This window comes from Zalophus californianus, chromosome 1 (genome assembly GCF_009762305.2).
Source record: "Zalophus californianus isolate mZalCal1 chromosome 1, mZalCal1.pri.v2, whole genome shotgun sequence".
NCBI classification, from domain to species: Eukaryota; Metazoa; Chordata; class Mammalia; order Carnivora; family Otariidae; genus Zalophus; species Zalophus californianus.
The window spans coordinates 26,454,182-26,482,028 of NC_045595.1; the positions used below are offsets into that span (position 1 = coordinate 26,454,182).

The following is a 27,847-nucleotide window of genomic DNA, read 5'->3' on the forward strand; positions in this document are numbered from 1 at the left end:
GATGGACTGGGTTTGGAACATGGTGGGTTACTCCTTACTTGCTGTGCCACCTTGGGCTAACAGCTTCACCTCTCTGAGCCTCTGTTCAATGGGGATAATGGCCATACCGACTCATGGGGCTGTTTAGAGGGTGAAATGATAAAATGTGCATGTTGTGGTTAGTCCAGTGCCTGGCACAGTGATGCTCACAGAAGGCAAACTTCCCTCCTTTCCTGAGGGGACCTGTGGTGAGCATTCAGCGTTTGGTGAAGGCTCACTCACCTGCTTCTGGATCTCACAGTTGCCCTGGGAGGCTGTCAGTGGTACTGTTTTATTATGCCCGTTTTGTAGATGAGAAAGCTATGCCGGAGGCCTGGCAGCTGAAGAACTCCTAGCTCAAGGGAAATCCAGACTCACTGGGGAGCCCCAGCCCAGCCCTCGCTGCCTTGGGCTTGAGCCAGAATCCACAGGCCTGTCTGCCCAGGGGCCGGCCTTTGTTTAGTTCGGGGCTAGCTGGTGACCTTCCCTCCCCAGGTGCTGGTCAGAGTCTTCCCTGTTCTCCCTCCCTGCACCCTTGTTCCTTATTACCATTCAAGCTGCGGGTTCAGAACACACCTGGGACCTTCTTGCCTCAACACTTCAAGAGGCGGGAAGGGTAGAGGAGGCTTTTTAAATAACCACTGGCAAAGGAGGGAGAGAGAGACGTTCAATGCAAATGACAAGCATGGCCACGGCCACCGGATTTCCCAGCCCCTTCTTGTTTTTTTTCCTCCCAGTAGGAAACGTGCCCTTTTGTGTTTCGCTGACCGGAGACCGAAGAACAATGTTCTTGGTGGCCCCTGCCTGGAATCAGAGCTCCTTGTTCATTTGGAGGCTGCCCCCCCGCCCACCCCGTGGGAAAATGGTTCAAAAGTCCTAACCATTTTGCCTTGGGTCCACCATGACCTCCCAGCTTGTGAGGAGAAAGTCTGGGTGGGCATTCAGGGGTTTGAATCAATTCCATAGCGGAGTCCGGAGCTGGACACGGAAGGCCCTTAGCCAGGCTGGTGCAGAGTGGAGGGCAAGTGTCAGCAGGCCAGGTTTTCATGCCGGCCCACCAGTGGCATGATGCCAGCCACTCGGGAATATGCCTCCAGGGGATCGATCCTGGCACGTACTTACCACCAACGGAGTTAAGCGCCACTCAGGATCCCAGCCCCTGGGGACGGAGCTCTTGGGGCTGCTCACAGCTGGGGGAACCAGCCAGGTTTGGCAGCAGTTCCCAAAAGTGACACACCGAACCCCTGATTTCCAGCTCAGTCCCAGGCTTGCCTCTCCTGCAAGGGGCTAGAGCCACATTCACCAGGTGGTTACCACGTTAACACACATGTGGGCCGCCTAGTGTGCAAAGCCCCTCGCAGCCAGAGCTGGGGGAGTTGGCCCCACAGACTGGGGAGGTGGCTACTGTTGGCCACCCCTTTCCACAGATGAAGGAAGTGAGGCTCTGAGGGGTCATCTAACTTCCCCAGATCACACAGCCAGTGAAGGAAGGAGCTCAAATCAAAGCAGGGAACTCTGTCTCATGCCAAGACCTGGGTTCTCTGACTTCGGCCCTGCGGCACCCCGGCCTGTTGTCTGTCTAGTAATGATGATTAAACCCACTACTCTGTGTGATAAAGGACTTGGGTGGGGGACAGAGCCCGGGTCCCCCAGCTCCGACAGCTCAGCTCCCCTACCCCGGGGCTCCATGGCCCTCCATCCCTTGCACCTCCTCCCACACTGCCCCTAGCTCCACAGCAAGGGAAACAGAAGAGAAATGGTCTTACTTCTCAGCTGCGTCTCTGGGCAGGGAACTCAGGAGCCGCGGCTGGGTCCCTCACTCTGCTGGGAAGTCCCAGGCGAGCAAGGAGGGCCGCCTCTGAAGGGCGGTTCTTACACCCCTGGGGATGGCGGGCGGCTGCAGTGTGCCAGTGAGTGAGGCAGCTCTGCATTCCTGTTTATTCTGGTATCAATAAAAAGGAACTGTTACTATAGTAACGAATATTTCACTTGGTGCGCGGCCACTTCCACAATGCGGAACACCGCGTCCAAGCCACACGCTCGAGAGGCACAAGTAAATACCTATTTGGTCAGCTTGTGGATGACTGAGAACCTTGCCAACCTTTGTCTGAGCTAGGCGGCTCGCATAGAGGCATTTCCCTTATTTCCAATGGGAGGGTCAGTGAGAGTGCATTCCAGAGCCTCCCCGGTGGGGGGGGAGCTGAGCATCCGCCCCCCTCTCCTCCCCGCAGTGCCCAAGGCTTCGGGAGGAAACTGGGCTCTGAGGTGGGAAGGGAGGGCAAACAGACATGGGTTCAGTTGTTGGTCATCCCCTGCGTCAGGATCTCCATACATCTTATTTACTCCACACTCTGAACTTCATCTGAACTTCAGAGAGGAGCAACAGGAGTTTGCACAGTTGAGAGTGTGAGGAAGGTAGAAGCTGGTGGGATCTGGGCCAGAGTAGGCCCTGGCGTCCGCCCAGCAGGGCTCAGGCACCAGCCCCTTTGGCGAAGGGTCTTGGTTGGCTGCAAGACATGAAGCCCAGGATGTATATCAACCACGAATGGGGGCATTAAAAAGACAACGTGTGCCCTCTTTGGCCTATGTCATTAATTTGACTGACATTTGTGGAGCACCTACTGTGTTCCTGGCCCTGTTCCCAATGCTGGAGTGACAGTGTGAATGACAGCCGTGGGCTCAGGGAGCCTGTATTCATGGGTAGGGGGAGTCAGACTAAAAAGGAGACAAACCAGACACTTTGACCTGTGATGAACGTCGGGCTGAAAGTAAGGCTGGCTGAGGTGGAGGGGAGGGGCTGAGCTCGGGAAGGGTGCACACTGAGGTGCTGACCTTTTAGGGAGGCCCGGGTGGTGAGAAGGAGTCAGCAGTGTGATGTCCGTTCCCACACGAGAGCATTCCAGGGAGTGGGCAGAGCCGGTGGGAAGGCCCCGGGGTGGGAGTGAGTTTGATATGGCGGAAGGAGGCCAGTAGGGCCGGAGTGCTGGTATGAGGGGGGGCTGGGGCTTGGGGCTGGACAGGGAAGCAGCGGGCAGGTAGCTCACGGCCTGGGAGGCTTGACCAAGCTGGCCATTCTGGAACCGCTTAAATAAACCTAGAGGGTCATGAAATCTTGGGTATAAAACAATTTTCTAGAAACAACACGTGTTCCTTTTTGTTCCTTCTTCCTCAATTCTGCTTCTCTTGAAGGACTTTGAATGGTATCCTCCCCAGGCTTCCTGTCCTACTGTGGCTTAATTTACTAAATTCTGGCGGTGAAAGGCTGCCATTAAATTCTTGTCAAGCCACTCTTTGTTGCCACATGTTGTCTCGCTTTGCAAAGGGCTCTTCTGGGCATTTCCCAAGGCCCACAGCGGCTGATCTGAACCAACCTGGGTGCCCTCCAACAGCGGGGGGAATAGGAGGGCTCCTGGGGAACTGACAGCTTCTGTTCCCCACCTGGAGAAGACAGAGCCCCCTACTCCAGCTTACTCCAGGGGAGCAGACTCTGAGAGTCCCCATGCCAGCAATGACCTTCATCTCTACTTTGTATTCTTTTTATTGGAAGACTCTGATGGCAGCCCCAAAGCAATGGAGAGCCAAGGAGGGTTGGGCAGGCATCCCCCAAGGTTGGGCACCATTTTCCCCAGGCAGCTGGGACTCACTATGTCTCTTCCATTAAAGCTCTTATCACAGTCCAACCTGTGTACAAACCCGTCAGCCTCACCCACCAGCCTGCCGGGCTGGGACTTTACCTTATCCTTCTTAGTATTCCTGTCCCAGTACCAAGGTGCTCAATAACTATTGTTGACTTATGCACACCGAAGACACTGACACTCCTATTTATTTATTTTTTTTCAAGATACAAACGTTAGTACGTACAGTACCTAGAGGACCAGTCTGGAGGCATCTGTACTGAACTGCTAAAGTGGACTTGGGTGGGGGACAGAGCCTGGGTCCCCCAACTCCAACAGCTCAGCTCCCCTGCCCCGGGGCTCCACGGCCCTCCGTGCCTTGCACCTCCTCCCACACTGCCCCTAGCTCCACAGCAAGGGAAACAGAAGAGAAATGGTCTTACTTCTCAGCTGCGTCTCCGGGCACCAGCCCCTTTGGTGAAGGGTCTTGGTTGGCTGCAAGGCCATGAAGATCAATGTTCTAGATCAATGTATCTCAAATGTCATGACTAGCCATCATTTGTGAGATGAGTGTTAAAATGGAATTAAAATGGGCCATGCTCCTGGATTGCTGTATTAGAATTTACAAGGGAGGGGCCCACAAATTTGGATTTTTAATACATCCCCCTGGGGATTTGTTTATCTCCGGGAGTTTGAGAACCACTATTCTATGGCATAAAATTACAGGCCCTTCTCCTTAGTCACAATAGTTCTGTCATGTTTGTGGTTTAAACAGAAAACCAAGCATACATTGCTTTTGCTCTCCAGGAAAAATAAAGATTAAAAATATGAGAAAGAGCAACCTTTTCCGACCACCTATCGTTATGATTCACTTCTGGTTCAGTCATGTCCATTTTGCATACTGGAGAATAGAGGCCTTCCAGGCAAATGAACCTTTTAGGAGTTTACTCCAGGTTACCGCCAAATTCAGTTCCAGTTGCTGCCTCCTGCCTTGGTGGGTGGAGATTTCCCTGGAGGCCTTCCCATTCTCTCTAAAGGAAGGACTCGGAATACCAGGGGCCTGGAGATCAGAACTCTTGCTCAGTCCCATGAGAGCTGAAGGGGAATCCCAGAGGTTGAGCACACCCCTCCCACACTCCCTTCTTGTCCCTTTGAAGTTTGTTTTCTTGGGAACTTAGAGGCGCCAAAAGGAAGAGGGGGTAGTGAAGAGTAGTGAAGACCAGGAGAGGCAGTCAGGAGTGGGAGCTGGCGAATTTTCCTGCTTCCATTGTGGGCTGGGGCTGCAGCTTGCAGTAAAAAACAAAACAAAACAAAAACGAAAACAAAACAAACCTCCAAAAACATCTTTCCTTTCATTTTTGCTCCCCTTTATCCAAGCTCACAGGCTCCTGGAGCGGCTTATCTGGGTGCACAAACATCAGACAAGAAGTTCCCATGGCAACTCAAAACTTCCTCCTCAGCACTGTATTCAGTCTAAATCTCCAGGGTCCCTTTTCAAGGCCTCAGTGAGGTTTCTGAGAAGCCACCCACAAAACAGCCTTAGCGTCCAAACCCCTCCCCAGCCCCAGCACGCTCAGTTGAAAGGACACAGAGTGGGGGAGAAACTGTATTGGCAGAAAAACTTGTCATGGGATCCGTGGAGAGATTATAAAAGGAATGAGAGTTGCCTTTACAACAGATTTGAACCAGGAAGAATTTATCCGGTGGAGGGATTCCAAGTGTGCAAACGGGAAAGTATCCGGGAGTGGGGAAGAACTAAGTTTTGTTTCAGAAAGCTGGCTCTCCACCCAGCTGCGGGGAGGCCTGGCAAATCTGGTCTCTTAGCTGCAGAGGGGCCCTGGGGTACCCCCTAGCCCCAGCACATTTTAACTCATAGCCAGGCCAAAGATGGACAGCTAGGGATGGGGGGAGAGAGAGAGAGAGTGTGTGTGTGTGTAGAAAGAGAGTGAGAGAGAGGGGGAACCTGGGCAGACCATAGCTTGTCAAGCCAAGCAAACTTCTGTGATTGCTGACAGTGGGGTTCCCAGATGTGGCAAATAAAAATGCAGCACGCTCCATTTAAATCTGAGTTTCAGATAAGCAACGAATATGTTTTTAGTATAAGCATAGTCATACAATAGTTGGATCATATGTACACTAAACTATTATTTGTTGTGTATCCGAGGTTCAAATTTAACTGGGTGTCCTGCATTTTATCTGGCAACCCTAACTGGCAGGCAGGGATGAAGGCTATGGCTGCCCCCCGCCACCCCCCTCCCCCCATCGCTGACATCCACGGACACCTGGAGTGCAGTTCCTCTGTCCACACTGCAGAGAGATGCCTCCCTCCCTGCCGGGAACCCAGCCTGAGCTCCAGGTAGGATGTAGGTAATGAACCTCAGGGGGACCTTTACTATGCAGTGCTTCCCAGGGACGGCCGAGCATGAGTTATTCCCAAATGTGACCTTCTAGCTCCGTGGATAAGAGCATGGACTGTGGTATCAGTGCAGATGCCACTCCTCGGCCCACTGCTGGACAGCTAGGTGACCTTCAACTCCTCATTTCTTCATCTCTGATATGGGGCAGACATTCTTCTGAGGAATAAAGGAGATACCCCATGGGATGTCTTCACATTGCCTGTTGCAGAGTCTGGGCTCCAAAGTGGTTGCTGTTATTTTGATAACCCATTTAAAAGCAATAAAAATTTTCATCCACGTGAAAAAAGTGGGATTAAAGACCAGAGTTGATAGGACCTCAGCAATGTGAAGCAATGTAAAACAAACACAACCATACACACAAGCTATGCATAGCAAAGACTTTGAGGAGATACCCCCAAATGTTACCAGTAGCTGCTTACGGTTAGTGGGATTGTGGGTAAGTATTCCCCTTCTTTATTCTCAATTTCCCAAAACACTCATGGTGAACATGTAATACTTTAATATTAAAAAAAAATATTTAAAAATAATTTGTGGTGAAAATTTTCTAGAAGTGTTCTATTACTTGGTGCCTGACTTGAGACTACTGTAAATGAAAATGGATGGCTACCATCTTGGTTTTGACTCCATAACCTCAACCTTGGGAGCTTCTAAAGGAGGGGCGCTCTTGCCTCTTCATAAATGGCCCAGTTGGATCCTCACCCTGACCCTTACTTCTTGCTTTTCCATGTGTGAGACAACCAAGTAGTGTTTCTAGAGGCACGTGGCCCTGGGTTTGAATCTCAACTCCACCCCTGATGTGCTGTGCGGCTTTAGACAAATCATGTTATCTTCTGAGCCTGAATTTCCTCATGATTAAAATAGGGGTTAGACACAGGCACCCCAATGTTCATAGCAGCAATGTCCGCAATAGCCAAATTGTGGAAGGAGCCAAGATGCCCTTCAACAGATGAATGGGTAAAGAAGATGTGGTCCATATATACACTGGAATATTAGCCATCAGAAAGGATGAATACCCAACATTTGCACTGACATGGATGGAACTGGAGGAGATTATGCTAAGTGAAATAAGTCAAGCAGAGAAAGTCAATTATCATATGGTTTCACTTATCTGTGGAACATAAGGAATACCATGGAGGACATTAGGAGAAGGAAGGGAAAAATGGGGGGGGGGAATCGGAGAGAGAGATGAACCATGAGAGACTATGGACTCTGAGAAACAAACAGAGGGTTTTAGAGGGGAGGGGTGAGGGGGGATGGGTTAGCCTGGTGATGGGTATTAAAGAGGGCACATTCTGCGTGGAGCACTGGGTGTTATACACAAACAATGAATCATGGAACACCACATCAGAAACTAATGAAGTACTTTAACATAACAATAAAACAATTAAAAAAACTAACGAAGTACTGTATGGTGACTAACATAACATAAAAAAAGGGGGGTTAGTACTTCTTACCTCCCTGAAAGGAGGGACATATCTGTTATATTTATGAATATATCCATGTGCCTCGTATGGGGGTAGTGCATACTGGTGGCCAATATATATTGGTGGAAGGAATAACTGAGTTACATTGATGAGTTGACAGATGTACAGCATTTGGCAAAGCGAGTGGCAATAACACGTGATTAGCATTATTGGCCATTCTTATTACTAGTCTCAGGAGGTGTGCAGAAGTTGGCCTGGATGGGCCTAAGTTGTCACTAAGTGTTTTCTACCCCGTAGTGGGATAGAAGCGTTCTCTTAGCAGGACCATGGGCAAGTAGCTAAGCTCTTTAAAGCCGTCTCCTCATCTGTTAAATGGGGATGACAATTAGCAGTGACCTTGTAGGATTCTTAAGACTGAATGAGCCAGCAGTGCCTAGCACAAAGTCAAAGGTCTTGCCCCCTCCCTGGCTTGTAGCTGCTAGTGGTACAGATACCGGGCAGGCAAATAGGGCCCCTGGGACGACTCTGCTATGTCTGCTATTCTGAATAGGTTGCTAGTGAAAAATGTTGCCTTTTGAATGAGGCTCATCGCTGCAGCTCCAGGCTAGGGGGAGCAGAGCGTCTTCAGATTTGATAGCCCCTCCTCATCTTTGTGAGAAGATAGGAACTGGGTGGGAACACTTAGGAGGACCGTTCTGCGGGAAAATCGCTGGAGCTGGGCTTTGAAATCGGATTCATGGAATTGTAGAGCTCCTCCCTTTCTGCCTGCCCCAGCTCAGCCGGATTTAAGATCCTCCCCCAGGAAGGCGCCGGGAGTCCTGAAGTCTTGGCCAGTTCTTGCTTTTGGACTCAAGAAAACCGTTGTTTCAATGTTCCCAAGCAGTAGCTCCGCGTGGGGATCTCCGCAGGGCGGAGCCAGTCTAAGTAAGAGAAGCAGTCGGTCCCAGAACGGACGTGGCGGCGGGGGGGGGGGGGGGGGGGGGGGGGGGGAGGGGCGTAGTGGGGGAGGGTCAGGGGGGTTGGTGGGTCGGGGCCGGAGCAGATGTGCTGCCAATGGCTCCCCTCGCGCCTTTGGCTCCAGGGGGCCGCCCGCAGGACCACTCGGTGGGGCGGGCTCCTTGCCTGCGGCAGATCGGCAGATCGTAGCTGCCCCATGAGCCCAAGTCCCTGACACTTTCTAATCACGTACCCCCAACTGGCACGGACCTCGCTCGAGAAGGATTTTCACCTTCCCCAAACCTCTCTTTCCAAGCACAAGGTCCAGAGGAAACCGCCCCAAACGCTTACTGCGGACCTTCCTTTTCTTCTTTCTACATCTTCGGTTTTCCCAATTATTTTTGCACTGACTATATACCATGTTTGTTTCATTTTCCTAAATAAGACATCTCTTATTGTCCTAAGTAGAAAAGTAATATGTGCTTACTGCAAATAAGTAAACAAAAAGGCAAATAGAGAAAAAAAGAAACACCTTGTCATCCAACTCTCATCCTTGAAAATAACCACCGTGTGTTTCCTTCTGAATCTTTTTCTCTTCACACGCATAATATGTAGAAAAATGGTTTCTCCCCTTCCTCTAATTTGCTCTCTTGCACTTCCGCCGCTAATGTAATACCTCGCTGGACATCACCAGCGGCTATGCGTCTGTTCTTCTCCGTGCCCCACTGCGAGCAACCCGGGTCTTACCCATTTGCCACTCTCCCACGCTCACTAACGCCTTCGCGCGCATGGCAGACCAGCCAGGAGATGGAACCTTGCCGCACTTTTCAATAGTTACGAAACGGAGTGACTGTGTGTGTGTGTGTGTGTGTGTGTGTGTGTGTGTGTGTGTGTGTGTGTGGGGCGGGGGGGGGGCGCGCTCGCACGCTGGAATAAAGCGATATATCTAATGGTAGGTCCCCAAAAGGAAGAATGTAGGAGGGAAAGAAGGAATGAAAGGAGAACATGGAAAAGTAATTTAAAAGAATGAAAGAAGGGAGGAAAGCAGAGCAACGAATGGGGGACCAAGGTGCCCGGCAGCGGCGGGCTGGCCAGCCTAAGCGCGGGTGCCCGCCCTGCCCTCTCGCGCTTTCCACGACGTAGGGGCAGGGAGGCCTTGCCCTCACTTACCGGACCTGAGCAGCACGGCCCGGTAGAGACCCGTGGCCTCGGCGGGGTCCCGTGGCCGCTCGCCCAGCCTCTGCGCCATGCGCCCGTGCGCCCGACTGTGGAGCCGGCACTGCGGACCGGGAGTGCACCGGAGGATAGTACTCGGGAGCCCGCGTGCCTCCGCAGCGGTGACGCGCAAACCGAGGCCCAAACCCTGCTGCAGATCGAGTTACCACAGAGGCGGGAGCACCCGGCGAGGAGGCGCCGCGGGGGAGGGATAGAGGGCAGGGTCAAGGGCAGGTAGCCTGCTCGCGCAGCGGGGTCCGGTGTGAAGACTCTTGACCCCGGGGTGCCAGGGCCAGGGGAGAACCCGATGTCCTGATTTCTGGCCTTGGTCTCCCACCTCCTCTTCTCCATTTCATTTCCCTGGCCTCTGGCCTCGTTGAATGCTACAAGCAGGTGTGGGATTCTGAAGTGGTATCCCTGGGATCACGTCCCAGCGCCACCAGTTAATAACTGTGTGACCCCACGATTTAATTACCTAACCTCTCAGAGCCACAGTTTTCTCATCTGTAAAATGGGGATAACCACAGTACTTATTATTTCCACAGGGTTATGAGGGTAATATGTATGTATATGTAGTATATGTAGTCTATATACTGACTATATATATATATATATAGTCGACTATATTATATATAGTCAGTGTATGTATTATATATAATCTTAGAACAGTGGCTAGGGCAGAACAAACACTATATACTGGTATTTAAAAAAGTGTCTTGGGGTGAAGTGGCACTGAGAAGCAGGGAGCTTTACTGTAGGAGGCTAGATGTGGTGGGACTCCACTAGACTGATTTCTCCCAGTTTGTACAATCCCTTTAATAGCCAGAGATGGGATGACCAACCAAAAGAGTCTAAAGGTGGAGGAGCAAAGTCAACCAGGCAGATTTGGAAGGTATAAGAAACTGACGATTTTGATTATCTACTCTGTCTGGTGCTGTGCTAAGTTTCTTCTAATATAAAAACTAACGTTCATTGTGTACTCTGTGTCCTATTTCATTTTAACTTCACAACCCTATGAATTAGTGTCTTTTAGCCTTCCAATTTTGCAGATGAAGAAACTGAGGCTCAGAGAAGGTCAGCAATTTATCTGGGATCACACAGTATGGATCTGGGACACACTCTAGTAGTCCAACCTCAGACTTGGGTCACTCTGCTCTGCTGCCCCTCTGTTATCTCATGTACGCTGCACGAAAGTGCTGAAGGGTAGGTATTATCTCCAGTTGAGAGATGAAGTCATTGAGACTCAGGGAGGTCAAGTGGCTTACCCATGCTTACATAGCTGGTTGGAAGATCCAAGACTTAATCCAGTTCTCCACTCACAAAACTAGTGCTCCTGAAATCTATAGACCCCCTGGAGCTGTCCAGGGTACTGGATGGCCTCTGTTCAAGGCTGTGCCTATGTGCGTCAGGGAATCTTGAGCTGGCTGTTGGAGCTTTGGCAAAACAGTACTGTCTCCCTGCGCCTCTGTGTCCTCTCCAGCCTTGGTGCCCCCTAGGCCAGCTGTCAGCCAAGTCCTCTCTAGTTGGTCCTTTGCCACTTTCCAGGCCCAGCTTCTGCTGTGGCTCAGAGATCTCTGTACTTCTCTGCTCTTCAGTCACCACCCCCGGTCCCAAGGACCCAAGTGACACACTTTGATCTTTGGGGACATCACTGATTGGTCAGACTGATTATGTGTCTCATCAACAACCAACCATCATGAGTGCCAGGCACAATCACAGACATTTGGCATTGACTATTTCATATCCATTCTTTAGAGGATGGAATTATATATAATTTATTATTAATCTCATTTAATCCACACTTTGATCAAGCATGATTATGCCCCTTTTAGAGAGAAGGAAAATAAGGTTCAAGTGACTTGCCCACAGTCACATAACTAGTTAGTAATGGAGCTGAAATTGGAACCCAGATGGTGCCAAATCTTTTGCTGCAGGGGGGAAACAAAGCTAGCTGTTGAACAAGGTGGGGTGTTCAGGAAAATTGTGACTAAGTAATGTGCTTTTACAGAACATTTGAAAAGGATTAACTCTGGCTGCACTCCTGAGGAATTCTAGGTGGGTCTGACTTACCTGAGCCATTTAGTTTCTGCTTCTTATTTTCATTATGGAATATGGCCTGAGGAGAGTATTCTTTCTGTGAACAGAAGGAAAGTAGGTGGAGGTGAGGACCCTCTGTTCCTTGGCAGGGGAGGACTGAAGAGATAGTCATAATGTCCCTGAGTTCCCACAGGAGGGACTGATCAGGGTCAAAGTCCTCTCCAGGGAAAAAAATTACTATCATCCTTAGAGTGTGTGTGTATATGTATAAGTGCACACATGCGTGTTGTGGCCATTTATGAGACATGCTCTTTTAAAAAAATCGATTTTTAAGAACAGTTTTAGATTTAGAGAAAAATTGAGAAGATAGTACAGAGAGTTCCTTATACTCTGCATCCAGTTTTTCTGTGAGCATCTTATATGTATGTAGATGCACATTATGTAGTATGGCACATTTGTTACAATTAATGAGCTAATATTGACATGTTATTATTAACTAAAGTCCATACCTTATTCAGGTTTCCTTAGTTTTTACCTAATGTCCTTTTTCTGTTCCAGAATCCTATCCAAGATACCAGGTTACATTAGTTGTCAGGTCTCCTTGAGCTCCTCTTGGCTGTAATAGTTTTTCAGACCTTCTTTGTTTTTGATGACCTTGACAGTTTCAAAGAGCACTGAGATCCATATTCTTTTATGTTGAGTTCTTATCCTTGCTGTTGCTTTTACCTGAACTACCTTCTCCTTACCTTCCTGGCAAACTCTTCATCCTTCAAGGGCCAACTCAGAAGGCTTCCAGGTTTGGTCCTCAAGATCAGTTCTTAGACCTCTTCTCTCTCTATACTGTCATGACTTTAAAAACAACTCTAAGCCAATGCATAGTTCCAATCCAGACTTTCACTCTGAGCTTAAACTTTGGCCAAAAGGCTGCTGACATGTCCACTTGAAAGCCTAATAGGCCCTACTCAACATGGCCCATACAGAACTATTGATCACTCCAGCCCCCCAACCTGTTCCTCCCCTGTCCCCCCCATTTTGTCAAGTGACTCCACTCTGGCCCTATGGCTCAGACAGGAGCCAGGCTTGCTCTGTCGCAAGCCCACAGTGCTTAGATCACCAAGGCATGATGAGTCCACTTCCTGCCATCTTTTCCATCCATCCATTTCTTCCAATGCCCCAACCCTAGCCCAGGCACCACTGTGCCTGGATGCCTGCAGTAGCTTGCCCTCTTTCAAGTTTTTCTTTACACAGACTCCAGAGCAAGCTTTTAAATTGTAACTCAGACTCCACTCCTGCCCTACTGAAAACACTTTGGTGCCTTCCCTTTGCACTTGGGATCAAACTTACATGACTTCCCCTGGCTTTTAAGGCCTCGCAACCCAGACCCTACCTGCCACCCTCTCAAATACTACCTGTCTGTTCCTTCATATGTTCAAGGATTTGGGATGCCTTAGTGAAGAAAACAGACAAAGGTCCTTGGCCTTTTGGACCTGGCATTCTAGTGAGGGAGCTAGACAATAAGCATAATGAATGAATAAGTAATGTAGATAGTATGTTAGAAGGTGACAGGTACTATGGAAAAGAGGGAAATTAGAGGAGGGGGGGAGAAGGTTAGTGGTAAGTGGGGGCAGTATGTAGTAATAACTGGCTGCCGGGAGGGTCTCATTGAGAAGGTGGGATGTGAACACAAACTTGCAGGAAGTGTGAGAGTTAGCCAGACAGATATTTTGGGCAAGAGTGTTGCAGACAGAGGGAACAGCTAGAGCAAAGATCCTGAGGCTGGAGTGTGCCAGAAGGCTCAGGGAAGAGCAAGGCTGCCAGGTGGCTGGAGTGGAAGGGACGCAGGGGCAGTCACATGAGGGGAAGTCAGCAGGAAACAGGGGCCACCTTCCTTCACACCTCACACTCCAGCCACTAAGAGTTCTGTTGGGTTCCCCAAAGCCGTGCTGTTTCTCACCTCCTACTTTTGCACTAGCTGGTCCCTTGACCCGTGCGCATTCCCCAGGTCTGCCCGGCTCCTCCTGCTTATCTGTTAAGTCTCAGCTGAAATGCCACTTCCCCAAGGAGGTCCCCCTCAATCATGTGCTCCAGCACCCCAAATTTCCCTTATATGACTCTTCACCACTGAGTTATTATTGTTTGAGCCCCATTTCCCCCATCAGACTGTACAAGTCTTGAGTGGGGGGGACCGGGTTCACAGCTGTCTCCACAGGGCCCACTCCAGAACTGGGCTTGGCCTGGATGTCTGATAAGGATTTGTTGAAAGAAGGAATGCAGTGAATGAGTGAATGAGTGTGTGCACCCACACAGGGAGCTCTGGACTGTATGGGGGAAGTGGCAATTCCACAGAGAGCAAGCCAGGGTCAGAATCCAGGGAGGACCCCTGCTGTCTGCCCAGGGATTATTCAGGTGCACAGAAGGGCCTAGGGTGCTGACATTTCCCCAGGGTGTTCCCATCTTGAACTCTGCCACCCAGGGGGGCATAGAAAGGGAGGGTGTTTGGGATTTGGCCAAGCCTCTTTTGTGGTTTTTGACAAAGGGATTAAGAAGACAAGTAACTTCATCTCTGGAAGAAAACTCCAGCACACAGAAAAGAACCAGCTCCGGAGGGCTTGAAGGGGATCTGAGCTTCTTCTCACATCTCCCTACAGACCTGGGAAGTGGGGCTGGGGCCCAAGGGCAAGATTAGCATTACAAAGCCAGAATTTCGTAAGGAGCAGCTCCCAATTACAAAAGTAGTGCATGAGGAAAAAGAATCTGGACTTTCTTGTATACACTTTTCTCTCCAGTAATAAACAGTTACTTTTCATTTAAAAAAAAAAAAAAAAAAAGGAGCAGCTCCCAGATCTGGAGTTCAAAGAATTGTCCTTTGCACGCTTGCCAACCCCCCTTGCATGAAAGACTTGTTGGAAAATCAGGCCATCCCGTGTCCAGTAACACGTCAGTGAGTGAGACAGATTCCTCTCTCCCTTCAATGACTGGAGTTTGGTGAGTGAAAAAACACCCCACTTGCATGCGACCCCTTGCAAAGGCAAAGCTGAATTGAATTTGCTGACACATTACTGGTCATTGATAGTCTTTTTCAAGGACTTTGCTCATAAGTAAACCAATTCTCATTTGCTCACACAATTTTGGGGTTGGAAGATGCTACTTAGTTATAATTTTGGTTAGTGAAAGTTAACACACATACTTTCCAGAGGAAATACTATTGTGTAGGGTACAACATACCCAACTATGGCTGAACACAACTCTGTGTGTTTGCATTTGCATTTCTCCTGACCTTACTGTGGCTACCACCTGCTTCTTTTTCATGCCCTGATTGTTGAGAAAGTTTTTCGGGGTTGGTCCTTGGTGACCTTCAGTGAGCCTATCCCACAAAGTTTTGTGTTCCCCACTTTGCTCTGCTGCTTCCCCTGGAGACTGATGTGCATATTTTAGAAGTGTCAAGGAGACTATGGACCCATCACACATCCTTCTTAGTCTTCCCCACAGGATGCATGCACCAAGTTACACTTAAGGGACCTTGCTTTGTTTGTCTGAAAACATTTTAAAAATTGAAGTATAACACATATACATAAAATGCACTTATTTTAAGTGTGCAGCTCAACAGAGTTTTACATATGTATTCGCCCACACAACCACCTCCAAGATCGAGATATAAAATGCCCCCCGCACCCCAGAAGGCTCCCTTGTTCCCCTTCTCAGTCAATGGCCACCGTTTCCCAGCGTAAGCACTAATTCTAAATGATACCACCATAGATTTGTTTCTCTTGTTCTAGAACTTTATATGAATGGAACATTTACTCACTGGGGACTGACTTCTTTTACTCGAGAGTATGTTTGAGATTCATTGATGTTGTCATCTGTATCAGCGGTTCCCCTGTGGTTGGACATTTGCGTGGTTTCCAGTTTAGACTATGACTAATAAAGCTGCTATGAACAACTTTCTATGACTTTTTGGGTACACACAGTGCTGGTTTCTGTTGGGGAAATACCCAGCAGTGGAATTGCAGGTCATAAGATAGGTGACTATTTACCACTAGTAGATAACTGTCAACAGTGATTGTATCAGTTTGTGTGTTGTGCTTTTGACATCTTCACAACATCAATTTGTTTTAAACACATTGAGGTCACTTCTGTGCCCAATCCTTTGGACTGGTGGGGGAGGGGAAGGAGGTATTAGCAAAATTGCATCTTAGATGAACAGAGAGGGGCCTGAGTTCTGACCTTGGAAGAGATGAGGGTAGGACCTCAGAGTATTTGTCCTCGTAACCTAGAGCATGTCAGAGGGAAGTGTGTCTCTGGGTGTCCTCATTTACTCCCCCCCCACCACTAAACTGGAAACACCGCGAGCACAGGTGCTGTGACTTATTCAGTCTTCAATGTCTAGCACGGTTCCTGGCACATAGATAGGTGCTTAGTACAGAAAAACCAGTTTAAAATTGTTGCACATATTTACTGAGCACATCCTAGAGCCGAACTCTGTGAGAAGACTTTACCAGTGTGGTTGCACTTAAGCTGCACGATAGTCCTTTGAACTCAGGGAGAGGGGGGCTCCTGCTGTATGGATGAGGAAGGAAGCTGCGGGCCCGAGCAGGTTAGGATACACAGCTTGCAAGTAGCAGCTCTGCAGTGAGACTGGAGGCAGTCTGACTCAGGAGTCTGCGGTTTTTGCCACATTCATGAATTGAGTGTGTGTGTGTGTGTGTGTGTGTGTGTGTGTGTGTGTGTGTGTGTGTGGTGGCAAGAGACTGCACCCCATTTTACAGAGGAGGAAGCTGAGGCTTAGAGACATTAAGGAACCCTTCTCTATGGAGTCAGCTGGGCCAGCCTCCCTGCAAAGCTAATTCTTTTTTTTTATTTTAAAGATTTTATTTATTTGAGAGAGAGAGAGAGTGCCTGCAGGAGCAGGGGGAAGGGCAGGGAGCCCCATGTGACAGGGTGTGGGTGGGACTCTCCATCCCAGGACCCCAGGATCACCACCTGAACTGAACTGACTGATCCACCCAGGTGCCCCTGCAAAGCTAATTCTTAAAGGTGGAATATTTTTAATATGGACCCTTGGTTGCTGCTCCCCAAATCCTGCTCCCCACTCCTGAGCGTGTGGCCACCGGGTGTCACGGGGTGTTTCCTGAGCCTCTGCCTTAGCACTTCACACTCACAAAGCCGCCTCCCTGTCCTCCATCGCTCAGGGGTGGAGAGAATCAAACCCAGCAATCCTTCCTTTAAAGTGCTGGGCACTGTTTGGAGAGGCCAGACCCCGGGACTTGCTCCTTCCCAGGGGTCCACTTAGTCACACTGGTGTTGGGTTCTCAGCTGAGTGCGGTAACCAGGGCACCGTCTTCCATCAAAGGAAGACTCCGTGGTTCCGGTCTCCAGGGTCTTCTGACGGCTCCATTCATTTCAGCCCCTCAGGCCTCAGAGACCCGGAACTCTGCCCTCCCCGCAACACAAGCTGGGGCATGGGGCCAGGAGCACACTCCCCCCCCCCCCCCCCCCGCCAGGAGCCAGAGGGGCAACCTTCCTCTCCTGGCCTGGACTTTGTGGCTGTTTCATTATCCTTGAAAGCTCTTAAAGTATTTCATACAAGTACTAGATATATAAATGTAAACGTGCTGCTTTAAACATTTGGAACAACTTGGGTGCCTGGGTGGCTCAGTTGGTTAAGCGACTGCCTTCAGCTCGGGTCATGATCCTGGAGTCCCAGGATCGAGTCCCGCATCGGGCTCCCTGCTGAGCAGGGAGTCTGCTTCTCCTTCTGACCCTCCCCACTCTCATGCTCTCTCTATCTCATCCTCTCTCTCAAATAAATAAAAAATATTAAAAAAAAAGAAAATAAACATTTGGAACAACCTAAGCACATATAAATTGAAGGGTGACATTTCTCCTTACTGCCCCCTCTCAACCCCATTGCGCCCCTTCCCCAGACTTACCGCTGTTGTTGATGCTTTGTGTGTGTATGTTTTGGTCATTTGTCTGCAGCTTGCTTTCTAAACTCTATAATATGTCTTCTAGATATTTCCATGCAATACATGTGGATCCTCCTCACTACTTTGATCTACTGCTGTGTAAAATATAGTGTGATGCCCATAGTTGTTTTTTTTTTCCCCAACCAATCCCTTTCAGCTGGACATGTAGGTTTTTTTCCAGTTTGTCACTATTACAAATAATTCTGGTCCAAACATCCATGTGCTTGTCTGTCTGTGCGTGGATGTGGGTGATTCTTTAGGGCAGACACTAAGAAGTAGAAATGCCGGGCCAATGCTAAATTTTAGCAGATGCTACCAAATTACCGTCCAGAATGGCTGCACCATTTCACACGCCCACCCTCAGTGTCTGAGATTACTGGACTGTCTACACTCTCACTAACTCTGGTTGTTATGAATCTTTAGGTTTGTCTACTGAAAATGAGTCTATGGTATTACGAGTCAGGATAGTGGGGGGTGATAGTGGATGGGAAGGGGCACGAGGGGGCTTTTGGAATGCTATTGATGATCTGTTTTTTGATCTCAGTAGTAGCCACACAAATATTTTCAGTTTCTCAAAATTCATTGAGTGGCATGCTTATGGTAGGTGCACTTTTCTGTATGTATGTTATTCTTCAATAAAATGTTCAAACAATTTCCTTCCTCCCCCAATCTGGTGGGTGACAAACAATATCCCATGGTCATTTTATTTAGGAGGTCTTTTTTTTTTTTAAAGATTTTATTTAGTTATTTGAGAAAGAGGTGAGCTAGAGAGAGAGAGAGAGAGAGCGTGCACGCCCACACAAGTAGGGGAAGGGGCAGAGGGACAAGCAGACTCCGCACTGAGCAGGGAGCCCGATGCGGGTCTCAATCTCAGGAGCCCGGGATCATGACCTGAGCCAAAGGTAGAAGCTTAACTGACTGAGCCACCCAGGTGCCCTGGTTGAGCCTTCTTATGTTGGTACTTTGGCTTTCTGGGTTCCTTCTTCTGGAGTATTTTACTTCTGGGTCTTAGGAAAACAGTTTGTCTGACAGAGGAAACCCCCTTTCAGAAAGGGTAAAAGGTACTTGACCCTCCCTGAGCACCAATCATGCTCTCATGCTCACAGCACTCTTTCAGGGTAGGTGCCATTCACCCCACAAGGCTGGGGCTCAGAGCAGTGAGGTGACATGCCCAAGGTGACAAAATTATCTGACTGCAGAGTCCTACCCTCCCTGTTACCCTTTGAGCTGCTCATGTGGCAGGCATTGGGCCAACCATGCAACAGGCATGATTGCAAGTAACCCCCGCAACAGCCCAGTGAGGTAACTGTATGGTCATCCTGTTTTACAGATGAGAACACTGGAGCTCAGAAAGGTCAAATAACTTGCGCAGAGCACCACATTGGTAAGTGGAAGAGCAGGGTGAGCCCAGGTCAGCCTGGCTTTAATGCTGTGATAAGGCAGTTCTATCCAACAGAATGTTCTGCAGTGATGGAAATGTTTGGTATCTGTGCTGACAGTATGGTAGCCCCTGGCCACATGCGGCTGTTCAACACTTGAAATGTGGCTAGTCCTTCTGTGGAACCGAAATTTTAGTCTTATTTAATTTTAATTAATTTAGGTGGCCTGTATTAGACAGTGCGACTTTAAACAGGTCACAAGGAGAGAAACTGCAGGGTTACGGGCACAGGTGACAGAGTGGCTGTCCCAGTGGGAAACCAGCCAGCTCACCAGGAGGGACCCGCTCCCAGCAGTCCTCACACAGCCCACACACAGCCGGCTCTCTTTTCGGGCACCAGAACCAAGCTCTGCAGCAAGAACCACAGCTATTATAATCAGATGTGGTCTTAACAAACCTTTTAACCTAAGACTCAGTTTCCTCATGCATAAAACGGGTATCAGAATAGGGCTTTTTTTTTTTTTTTTAAAGATTTTATTTATCTATTTGAGAGAGAGAGAGAGAAAGCCTGAGTAGGGGGAGGGGCTGAGGGAGAGGAACAAGCAGACCCCCCGCCAAGCAGGGAGCCTGACATGGGGCTCAATCCCAGGATCCCAGGACCCCAGGATCATGACCTGAGTCAAAGGCAAGTGCTTAACCAATGGAACTACCCAGGCACCCCAAAATATGACTTATTTTAAGACTAACTGAGAGAAGGGGCGCCTGGGTGGCTCAGTCGGTTAAGCATCTGCCTTCGGCTCAGGTCATGATCCCAGGGTCCTAGAATCGAGCCCTGTGTCAGGCTCCCCGCTCAGCAGGGAGCCTGCTTCTCCCTCTCCTTCTGCCCCTCCCCCCATTCTCTCTCTCTTTCAACTAAATAAATAAAATCTTTAAAAAAAGACTAAATGAGAGAATGTACAGTGGTGCCACATATTTGACATTCAGTAAGCTAGTCGACAGTCAGACTGTTATCACAATGATCCGTTGTAGGCTCACTTTTAAACTTATAAGGTTTTTCATTATATAATGATAAAACATATTCATGCTAAAATTTAAATAATGCAGATGGGTATAAAGTGGGACCTAAAAATCTCCGAATACTTTAAACCCCAATCCTCCTCCCAGGGACACTGTTGTGGGAAGTTTCTTATGTGCCCACACAGGAATTGGTTCCACTTTCATTAAACATCTCAGACCGTTCTGATCTATCCTTTCGAAAAGTCTGAAAGGGATCACACTAAATGCACTATTCCGTAACTTGCGTTTGTCACTTTATGATAACTCAAGGCTGTCTCAAGGGTCAGCAATGCTTCCATGGGCACTTACGTCTTTCTGTATATGGGTAAGTTCACCCGCCAGAAGGGAAAATCTTACCAGTGGTATTGCTGGGGTAATGGCTGGGGTAAAAGCTGTGAAAGATCTTGGCATATGTAAAATCTCCTTTTAAGCCTCTCAGGATCACTGGACTTTAAAGGAATGTTCTAGTAGGTTCTTCTGACAAGATTCCTCAAACCATTGCTAATAATCACCTCTGGAATGTATTTGCTGGGTGAGTTTGGAATTTTGGAGAAAGTTTCTCTTTAAGCAGGTCTGGTTTCTAAGTTCTCCTTGGTGTAGGGACATGGACGGGGAGGGGGGGCAGGAGAGGGGACTTGGCAAGAGGGCACCCAGGAGTCAGGGACCTGAATCCCTACTAATCCCAGCTCTGGCTGGCTGCTGGAGTCTGAGGGCAAAAACTCTGCCTTCCTGGAGGAAAAATCCTGTAGGAAACACTCCCCGGGGGAGCCACTGCGCCTGTGGATCTGGGTGGGGAAGGGGGAGGAGAGGAGATATCTAGAAGGGCCTTGCCAAGGACTGGACAATGGCGATTCTCAGCAGGCGAAATCCAAACAGCCCATAAGTGTAAGAAAAGATGGTTGGCCTCCCCAGAAACCGAAGAAATGAACACTGAAGGAACAATGCAGTATTATTTGTCACCTGTCAGACTGGCAAAAATTAAAACAAAAATGGTACCTAGTATTGGAGACAGTTGGATACCTAGTTTGGACACTCCAGTCCTCTTGGAGGGAGTGTTGAGAGGACAGTCATCCTGCAGGGAAACGTGTGTGCTCCGATATCTATACTTTTCCGTTTCTAGGAATTTGTTTTCAGGAAACAGCCAAACATATGTATAAGGATACAGGCTCGAGGATTTGCATTAACCAGCATTGTTCATGATAGTAAAAAGATTGAAACTAGGTAAATATCCAGAGGTAGAGAATTGATTAAAATAAACTGTGCTATCTCCATAAAAGGTAACAATCTTTGGCTAAAACTGATATTGTAGACTCATGTTTACTAACATGGAAGATGCCCACTATCTGTATATGAAAATCAAGTGGAAAAAAAAACAGGTTACAAAATAGTATTTGTGATTCCATTTTGATCAGTAACAAAATTAGCTATATGTATATTATTACATATACAGTGTTATCTATAGATAGGACACATATATACACATATACATATGTTACATATATCAATTACATGTCTGCATGTATATGTATGTGTATATGTGTCTACATATGTATATTATGTGAATTTTTGTGGGAAATGTTTGGAAGGGTAGAAGGAAAATGTCTCCAGTGATTATACTCAAGTGGTGGGGAATTTTATTCATTCATTCATTCATTTTCGTCATTTTTTGCATTGCTGAGGGGTTTATTTATTCATTTTTTTGGCAATGAGCTTGTACTGTCTTTATAATAGGAAAATTATTAACATTTATTTAGGAAGCAAAGAAAGCTGATAACTCTGTCTCAACTATGTTAGCCAGTCTAAGTGCAACTGTCCCCGCACACGAAGACTGTCCCGAACTCTTGTCCGCTTTAGAAGCCCCCTCTGATCCCAGGACTGTCTGTAATTACAATAAGGAGGAGGAGGAGGAGGATAATGATGTCAATGTATTAAGCACACACTGCAAGCCAGGCATAGGCTGGTACTTGACGCACATTCTTTCATCAGGTCCTCATAGTGGCCTGAGACGTAGATACTCTCGTGTCTTTGGATTTCCTAGGAGGGCCCGAAATGGGGACTCCATGCAAGTGATTTATTGGGGGAGGGCATTCATAGGAAGTCTGTGAAGGAGTAAGGGAGGGAAGCAGGTTGGGGAAGGAGAAATTCAGCAAAGGGTGGGGGGGGTTCAGCTGAAGTCTGGTCTCAGCCTGACCCCATGGGGAGGTCTGGACTCTCCATGGTACTGCACTGTCCTGCTTTGAGGCAAGAAGACTGGTCTTTTATCCCTCTACATTAGTTGGTCATTGGCTGTAGGACATGGGAAGGGATAACCAGGCAGATCATCGGGTCAACCTCCCAAGTACCTCTGGGTGAGTCACCTCCCATCAGCTAATTGTTCTAAGAAGAGTGTATCTGTTAGCTGCCAACGCTCACAGCACCTGGCAGCTGGGTGTGCTGGACAAGTACAGGGGATCTGGGTGGAGCACTAACCTCCTCCATGTTATTATCCCCATTTTACAGATGGGAAAACTGTGGCTCGGAGAGGTTAAGTGACTTGCCCAAGGCTACTCAGCTGGTAAGAGACGGAGCCTGGTTTTGAACTTAGGTCTGAAGCTCTTGCATTGAGCCCTAAAGCCAGACTGCTGGCAATTTCACAGAGAGGAAGGAGACTGAGCCTGTGGGTGGATGCCCTCCCAACATCCCCTACCCCCACCATGTGCCCCCTCCACCTGCTCTCTGTGCTTCACATTAGCACCTCAGGTTGAGAAGCACTTCCAACCTGGGCTGTTGAAGAAGGGAGCCACAAAAGGCCTTTGTGTTTCTGCAGAGGGCCCTGAAGATTGTATATTGGTGGAGCTGGTTGCTAGGAGACATTTCTCAAGAAAGGTTCCTTTGGAAAATGAGCTCAGGCTCTGCCCATAGCCTCACATCATTATACCTGGGAGAGAGACATCCCAGCCTGTGTTTCCCCCAAGGTATTAGATGTGGATCCAATTCCTTCTCCTACTGGTTCTTCCAGGCCCCCAGCTCAGAGCGTATCCCAGCTGAAAACAGCTCCTGGGCCAGATAAACTCAGAACCTTTAGGTAATCATTATCTAATTACCATTAGGTAGACAGGGTAACTGAGGCACAGAGAGTTGACGAACTCACACAGTGAGCTGGTGGCAGGGTCATGGCTTGTGTGTCATTAATGAACGCGGCAGCCCCTGCCCCCCCCATTCTCTGAATCCTGTGTGGGTAAAACAGCAAGAACTCAGTATATGAGGACTGTGCATTTTCCTTTATGAATCCTTGGGTTTCAAAGCCTTTTGGGGGACGAATTACTTCGCTCAAGTGGAGATGAACAGCTGGTATTAATTGGGCATCTGCCAGGTGCCCAAACTGGAGTAGGTGTTTTAGGGTCTTCGTCTGCTAAATCTGACCTCTGGACCATCTTGGGGTCCATTTCTACTGGTTGTTTTTTTCTTGACTAAAGATCACATTTTCCTGTCTCTTTGCACATCTAGAAAATCTTGATCGTGTACTGGATGTTGTGTGTGTGTGATGCGTTATAGAATCTGGGTTCTGTTTTCTTCTGAAGAGTGTTAAATTTTATTTTAGCAGACAGCGCAATTACTGGCTGATCCTTTTGAAATCCCATGTGCCTCGTTTGACACTTTGTTAGGGAGAATTCATGCAAAGCTGGAGCTATCTCCCAAGGCTCCCGAACCTGGCAGGACTCGCCTTTACACTCTGTCCTCTGAGGATATAGAAGGATTTGGCTTCGGGCTTTGTTGGGGCTGGTCTCGAGCAGCACCTACCCCAGAGCACAGTCCTCACTCCTAGGGCTCAGCCTTTCTGGCGTCTCAGTTTGAAGCCTGTGATGAAGGTCTCTCCAACGTCTCCCAGCCTGCTTGCCCCGCAGGATCTCTTTGCTCTCCACCCTCAAAACAGCTGCTCTCTGGTAAACCTTGGATAGTTTCACCCTGGGCATGCAGAGCCCAGCCTTTGGGCAAGGACTTGGGGGCCCCCCCACAGACTTCTGGGGCCCCCTGGCTAGGCAGCTCTCTCCTCTCCAGTGTCTTGTCCTGCAGATTCCTTCTGCTTCCGTTGTCCTGGTTGCCCAAACTCTGGTCCCTGCCTCCTGAGCCCGGAGGGACTGAGGCACTCTGCTTAAGCTCCAATCCCTGTGCCATGCTCAGGAAATTGTTCCTAGGACGAGAGCCCAGGTGATGAGGGGCTCACCTCGTGAGTTTTCCCTCAGAATCACAGGGCGGATTGTCTGCTGACTGATCTCTGATTTTGTCAAGTGTTACGTTATTTTTGGTGGGAGGGCTGGGCTGGTACCAAGTCCTTCGTTATGGCCGGAAGGGGAAGTCTAACTCCTAGCTGGGGTCTCTCTGTCTCTGTGTCTGTCTGTCTGTCTGTCTCTTTCCCTCCATTTGTCTTGGAAAGTTTACAAGGACCCTGGGGAAAAGGGCTCACTATCCCCATTGAATAAGCAAGGAAACAGGTTCAGAGGGGTACAGTAAGTTGCCCTACTAGCAAAATGGGGCAAGTTGCTGGAGAGTTTGCTGGACTCCAGAGCCCATGTTTTGTCCCTGTCCTGCTGTCATTGGAAAAGCTAAAATCAAAACTAAATTTCACTGTTACCGTCACCAAAATGGCAGCATTTTCTGAGCCAGCTCCCATATCTTCCTACATCCCATCCCTCTCTGTCTACCTTATTCCTGTTTCTGCCACTGACCCGCTCTTCCTGGCAGTTGTCACCCTTTGTGTGGAGGATTATAGTTGTCGCCTACGGAGCCTCCATTGTATTCTTCCCAGAACACTTTTGCTGCCTTATTCTCTTGCTCCACTGACTTCGGGGGCTCCCTGTGACCCAGAGTGGCCCTTCCCAAAGGGTAGAATTAAGAACTTAGGGAATGCAATAGCCCACAGATCTCTTCTGGGAGATTCACAGCTGGAAGTGTGACCATGCAGAGGCTCTGTAGGAAAGAAACCTGTTTAATTGGGCTTCACCCAGTCTTTGGTCCTGAAACCCTTGGCTCATCTAACGCCTATTAAAATCTTGTAGAACATACTGGAGAACGTTGGACCACAGAGTAAAGGCTAGTCTTGTCTTGTCTTGTATTTTTCTTTTCTTTTCTTTTCAGGCTAGTGTTTTCTGTCTGCATTCCAGTCCTACATCTCAACCTACTCTTTCAATTTCATTTCCCATGACTTGTCACAAGTCACCCTTCCCCCCATACCTGTTTCACCTTCCAGCCTTCAAACCCTTCTAGCTGTAAGAATGATATAAGCCTGCACCTGTTGGGAGTTTCCATGAGGGGGGACTGGCCCAGGAATGATGTTGAGAAAAGTGGAGAAAAGTGGAGCCATGAAGAAGAGGGGGACCAGGTCTTGAAGACTTCATTTAAGACCCTGGATCCAGCCTTGCCTGAAGCCATTACTCCTAGACTTTCAGCTACAAGAACTGATAAATTATCTTTCCTTCCCCCTTAGCTGCATCCAAAAGAGTAAACAACAGCCTGAGAATCCTCTGTGGGGCTCTTTCCAGAACAGCTCCTTCCTCATACGTTAAGTAACAATTACACTAAGAGCCAGGCACCTCACCTGTACCTAACCTGCAAAGTGATGTAAGTATCCCCATTTTACAGATGAAGAAACTGGGGCTCAGGGAAGTTGAGTCACTTGCCCACAGTCCCACATCTGGCCGATGGCAGAGCTGAGATTTGCCTCCTGCACCTGGAAGGAACCACCGAGTCCATAGCATCCAAATCTGGCCTGGAGTCTCCCTCCCCAGACTCTTGTGGCTGTGGTATGGGGCATACCTGGGCTTTCTGGAACGGGGCAAAGGCAAGCAGTGAGACCTGGCCCCAGATCCCATTACGCCAGTGGAGATCACATTTCCTCTGTTCCGGCGCCATGAGCAGGGCAGAGAGGCGGGCAGGCGGCCACTTCCCTGGTTATTCAAGTAGAAAATTACAGGTGCCCAAAATAGCCTGGGCATTCTTTTATTTATGAATAAGTGGCAAGTCCGTGAAGCTGGAATGGGGGCTTATATGTATTTCTTTTCGTTGATCACTTTCCTGAGATCTGCAGAGACCTCTGGTTCTCTCAGGGGACTTTCTCAGGAGTTGCTAGGATTGGGGTGGGGTACGGTGGTGAAAAAAGAGCAATGAGGCCTCACCACGCAGGAGCTGAAGATGGCCCAGTCCTAAGGCTTGAGTTCCCAGAGGGTATAGGGGTTGAGATAGCAGACATGCGTCTGTCCCAGCCATCCCCGTCTTGCTGTGTGACCTTGGGCAAATGGCTTAACCCCTCTGGGCCTCCATTTCTTCTTCTGTAAAATTGAATGAGTCCTAAGCTCACAGAAATGTTTATTTTCTTCTGAGCATAAAATTAATACTTGCTCATTATAGAAAATGAAGCAAGTGCAAACAACAACAACAACAACAACAACAACCAACCTACAGAAAAATGACCATTATATCCCCTCGTTGTTCCTCACCAATTAATATAATCAGCAGTAAACTTTGGTATATATCCTTCCAGTCTTTCTTTCCATGTATGCATAAAAAATGGCTGGTAGAGCCTAATCCCTGAGCCACTGTGCGCTGAAGAGGGAACCCTCACTTACGTTGTAGTCAGCAAATATTAATCAGTCAACAAACATTGAGCCCTGCTCTAGGCCTGGGTGGCTTGGGGGCAGCTTTCCCCCAATACCCCCCCGCCCCGCATCCTCTTTCGGTTTTTCCAGCCCTCTGGCAGCAACCCCAACACTGGGTCCTCACTCAGAACCGCCTGAGGGGTTGGTGAGGAGGAGAAGTCATTTTGTGGGTCTCAGACACGGATGTGGGGCCAAAACTGGGGCCTGGAATCTGCTGGTGGGGACATGTGTGACCTTCCCGCGCAGCAGGCCTGCGCACAGATGGGCTGGCCTGGGCATGGCTTGTCCACCTCTGCCTCTCCTCCCTGCTGCCCCCCCCCCCAGGGCTGCGTGTTGCCCAGTTCCCGGGTAAAGAGATTAGAACCTGTGCCTGGCACCCCGCGTCCAGTCGATACATCTTAGCTGCTGATAGGACTGTGACATCGTTAGTATTCCTGGTGGGGGCTAGGCAGCCTGAGGCCATTCCCTCTCGGAGACTCTGATTGGTAATGAACCTGAGGAGAGAGCTGAGTCACTTGCAGGATGGAAATAACGGCATTAATGATGACCACGTATACGTCCATTTATCAGGGCAGCCCTGCACCAGATCATCCTTTTCGCTGCTTACAGCCACCAAAGTAATGCATGTTGTTAGTGGTCACTCACAGGTGAAGAGGCTGAGGCTCAGGGATTTCACATGGTTCTCCCAAGGCCACACAGCTGGCATGTGGCCGACAGGGACTTGATGCCAGGTCTGTCCTGTGCAGGATCCCTCATCCCTGAGGTTCAGCCTGTCCCGGGGAGGGAAGGCCTGATCCCTGCCCCTGGGGAGCTCACCTTCTGGTGGCAGATGCCCAAATTTAGAACTTTCCTCCAAGTTCCCCGGGTTTGCTGAGGGGTCGAGGGAGAAGGCTGCAGGTTCTGGGGTTGGACTGCCTTGGTGTAGACTCCTACTCTGACACCTCCTAGCTCTGTCACCTGCCTAGCTTCTCCCAGCCTCAGTTTCCCCTCTCGAAAATGGGGATAATCAAAGTGGTGGTGAGCGGATGGAATTGGACAACATGAAGCTCTCAGCATAGGTGTGGGGGCAGAGTAAGTGCTCAATAAACACGGCTATTAATAACTTTATCACTGATGTGATTCCCAGACGACTTACTGAATCTCCAAAGTCCACC

At 48.8% G+C, this 27,847-nt stretch overlaps 1 protein-coding gene across 6 annotated transcripts in view; it reads right to left on the reverse strand.

Annotated features, from left to right (window-relative positions):
* FAM107A (family with sequence similarity 107 member A) overlaps positions 1 to 27,847 on the reverse strand; it is a 51,238-nt gene that overhangs the window by 10,246 nt on the left and 13,145 nt on the right. For 2 of the 6 annotated variants that reach the window (XM_027583764.2, XM_027583768.2), the window contains exon 2: positions 11,695 to 11,758. The exons of 1 other annotated variant lie outside the window; for it this stretch is intronic. In XM_027583764.2, the coding sequence (XP_027439565.1) occupies positions 11,695 to 11,758 (64 nt within the window). Of the gene's footprint in view, positions 1 to 1,784; positions 1,950 to 4,075; positions 4,086 to 9,579; positions 9,734 to 11,694; positions 11,759 to 27,847 lie in introns of those variants that run through there. 3 more of the 6 variants (XM_027583766.1, XM_027583770.1, XM_027583767.2) reach the window with 3 other exon arrangements.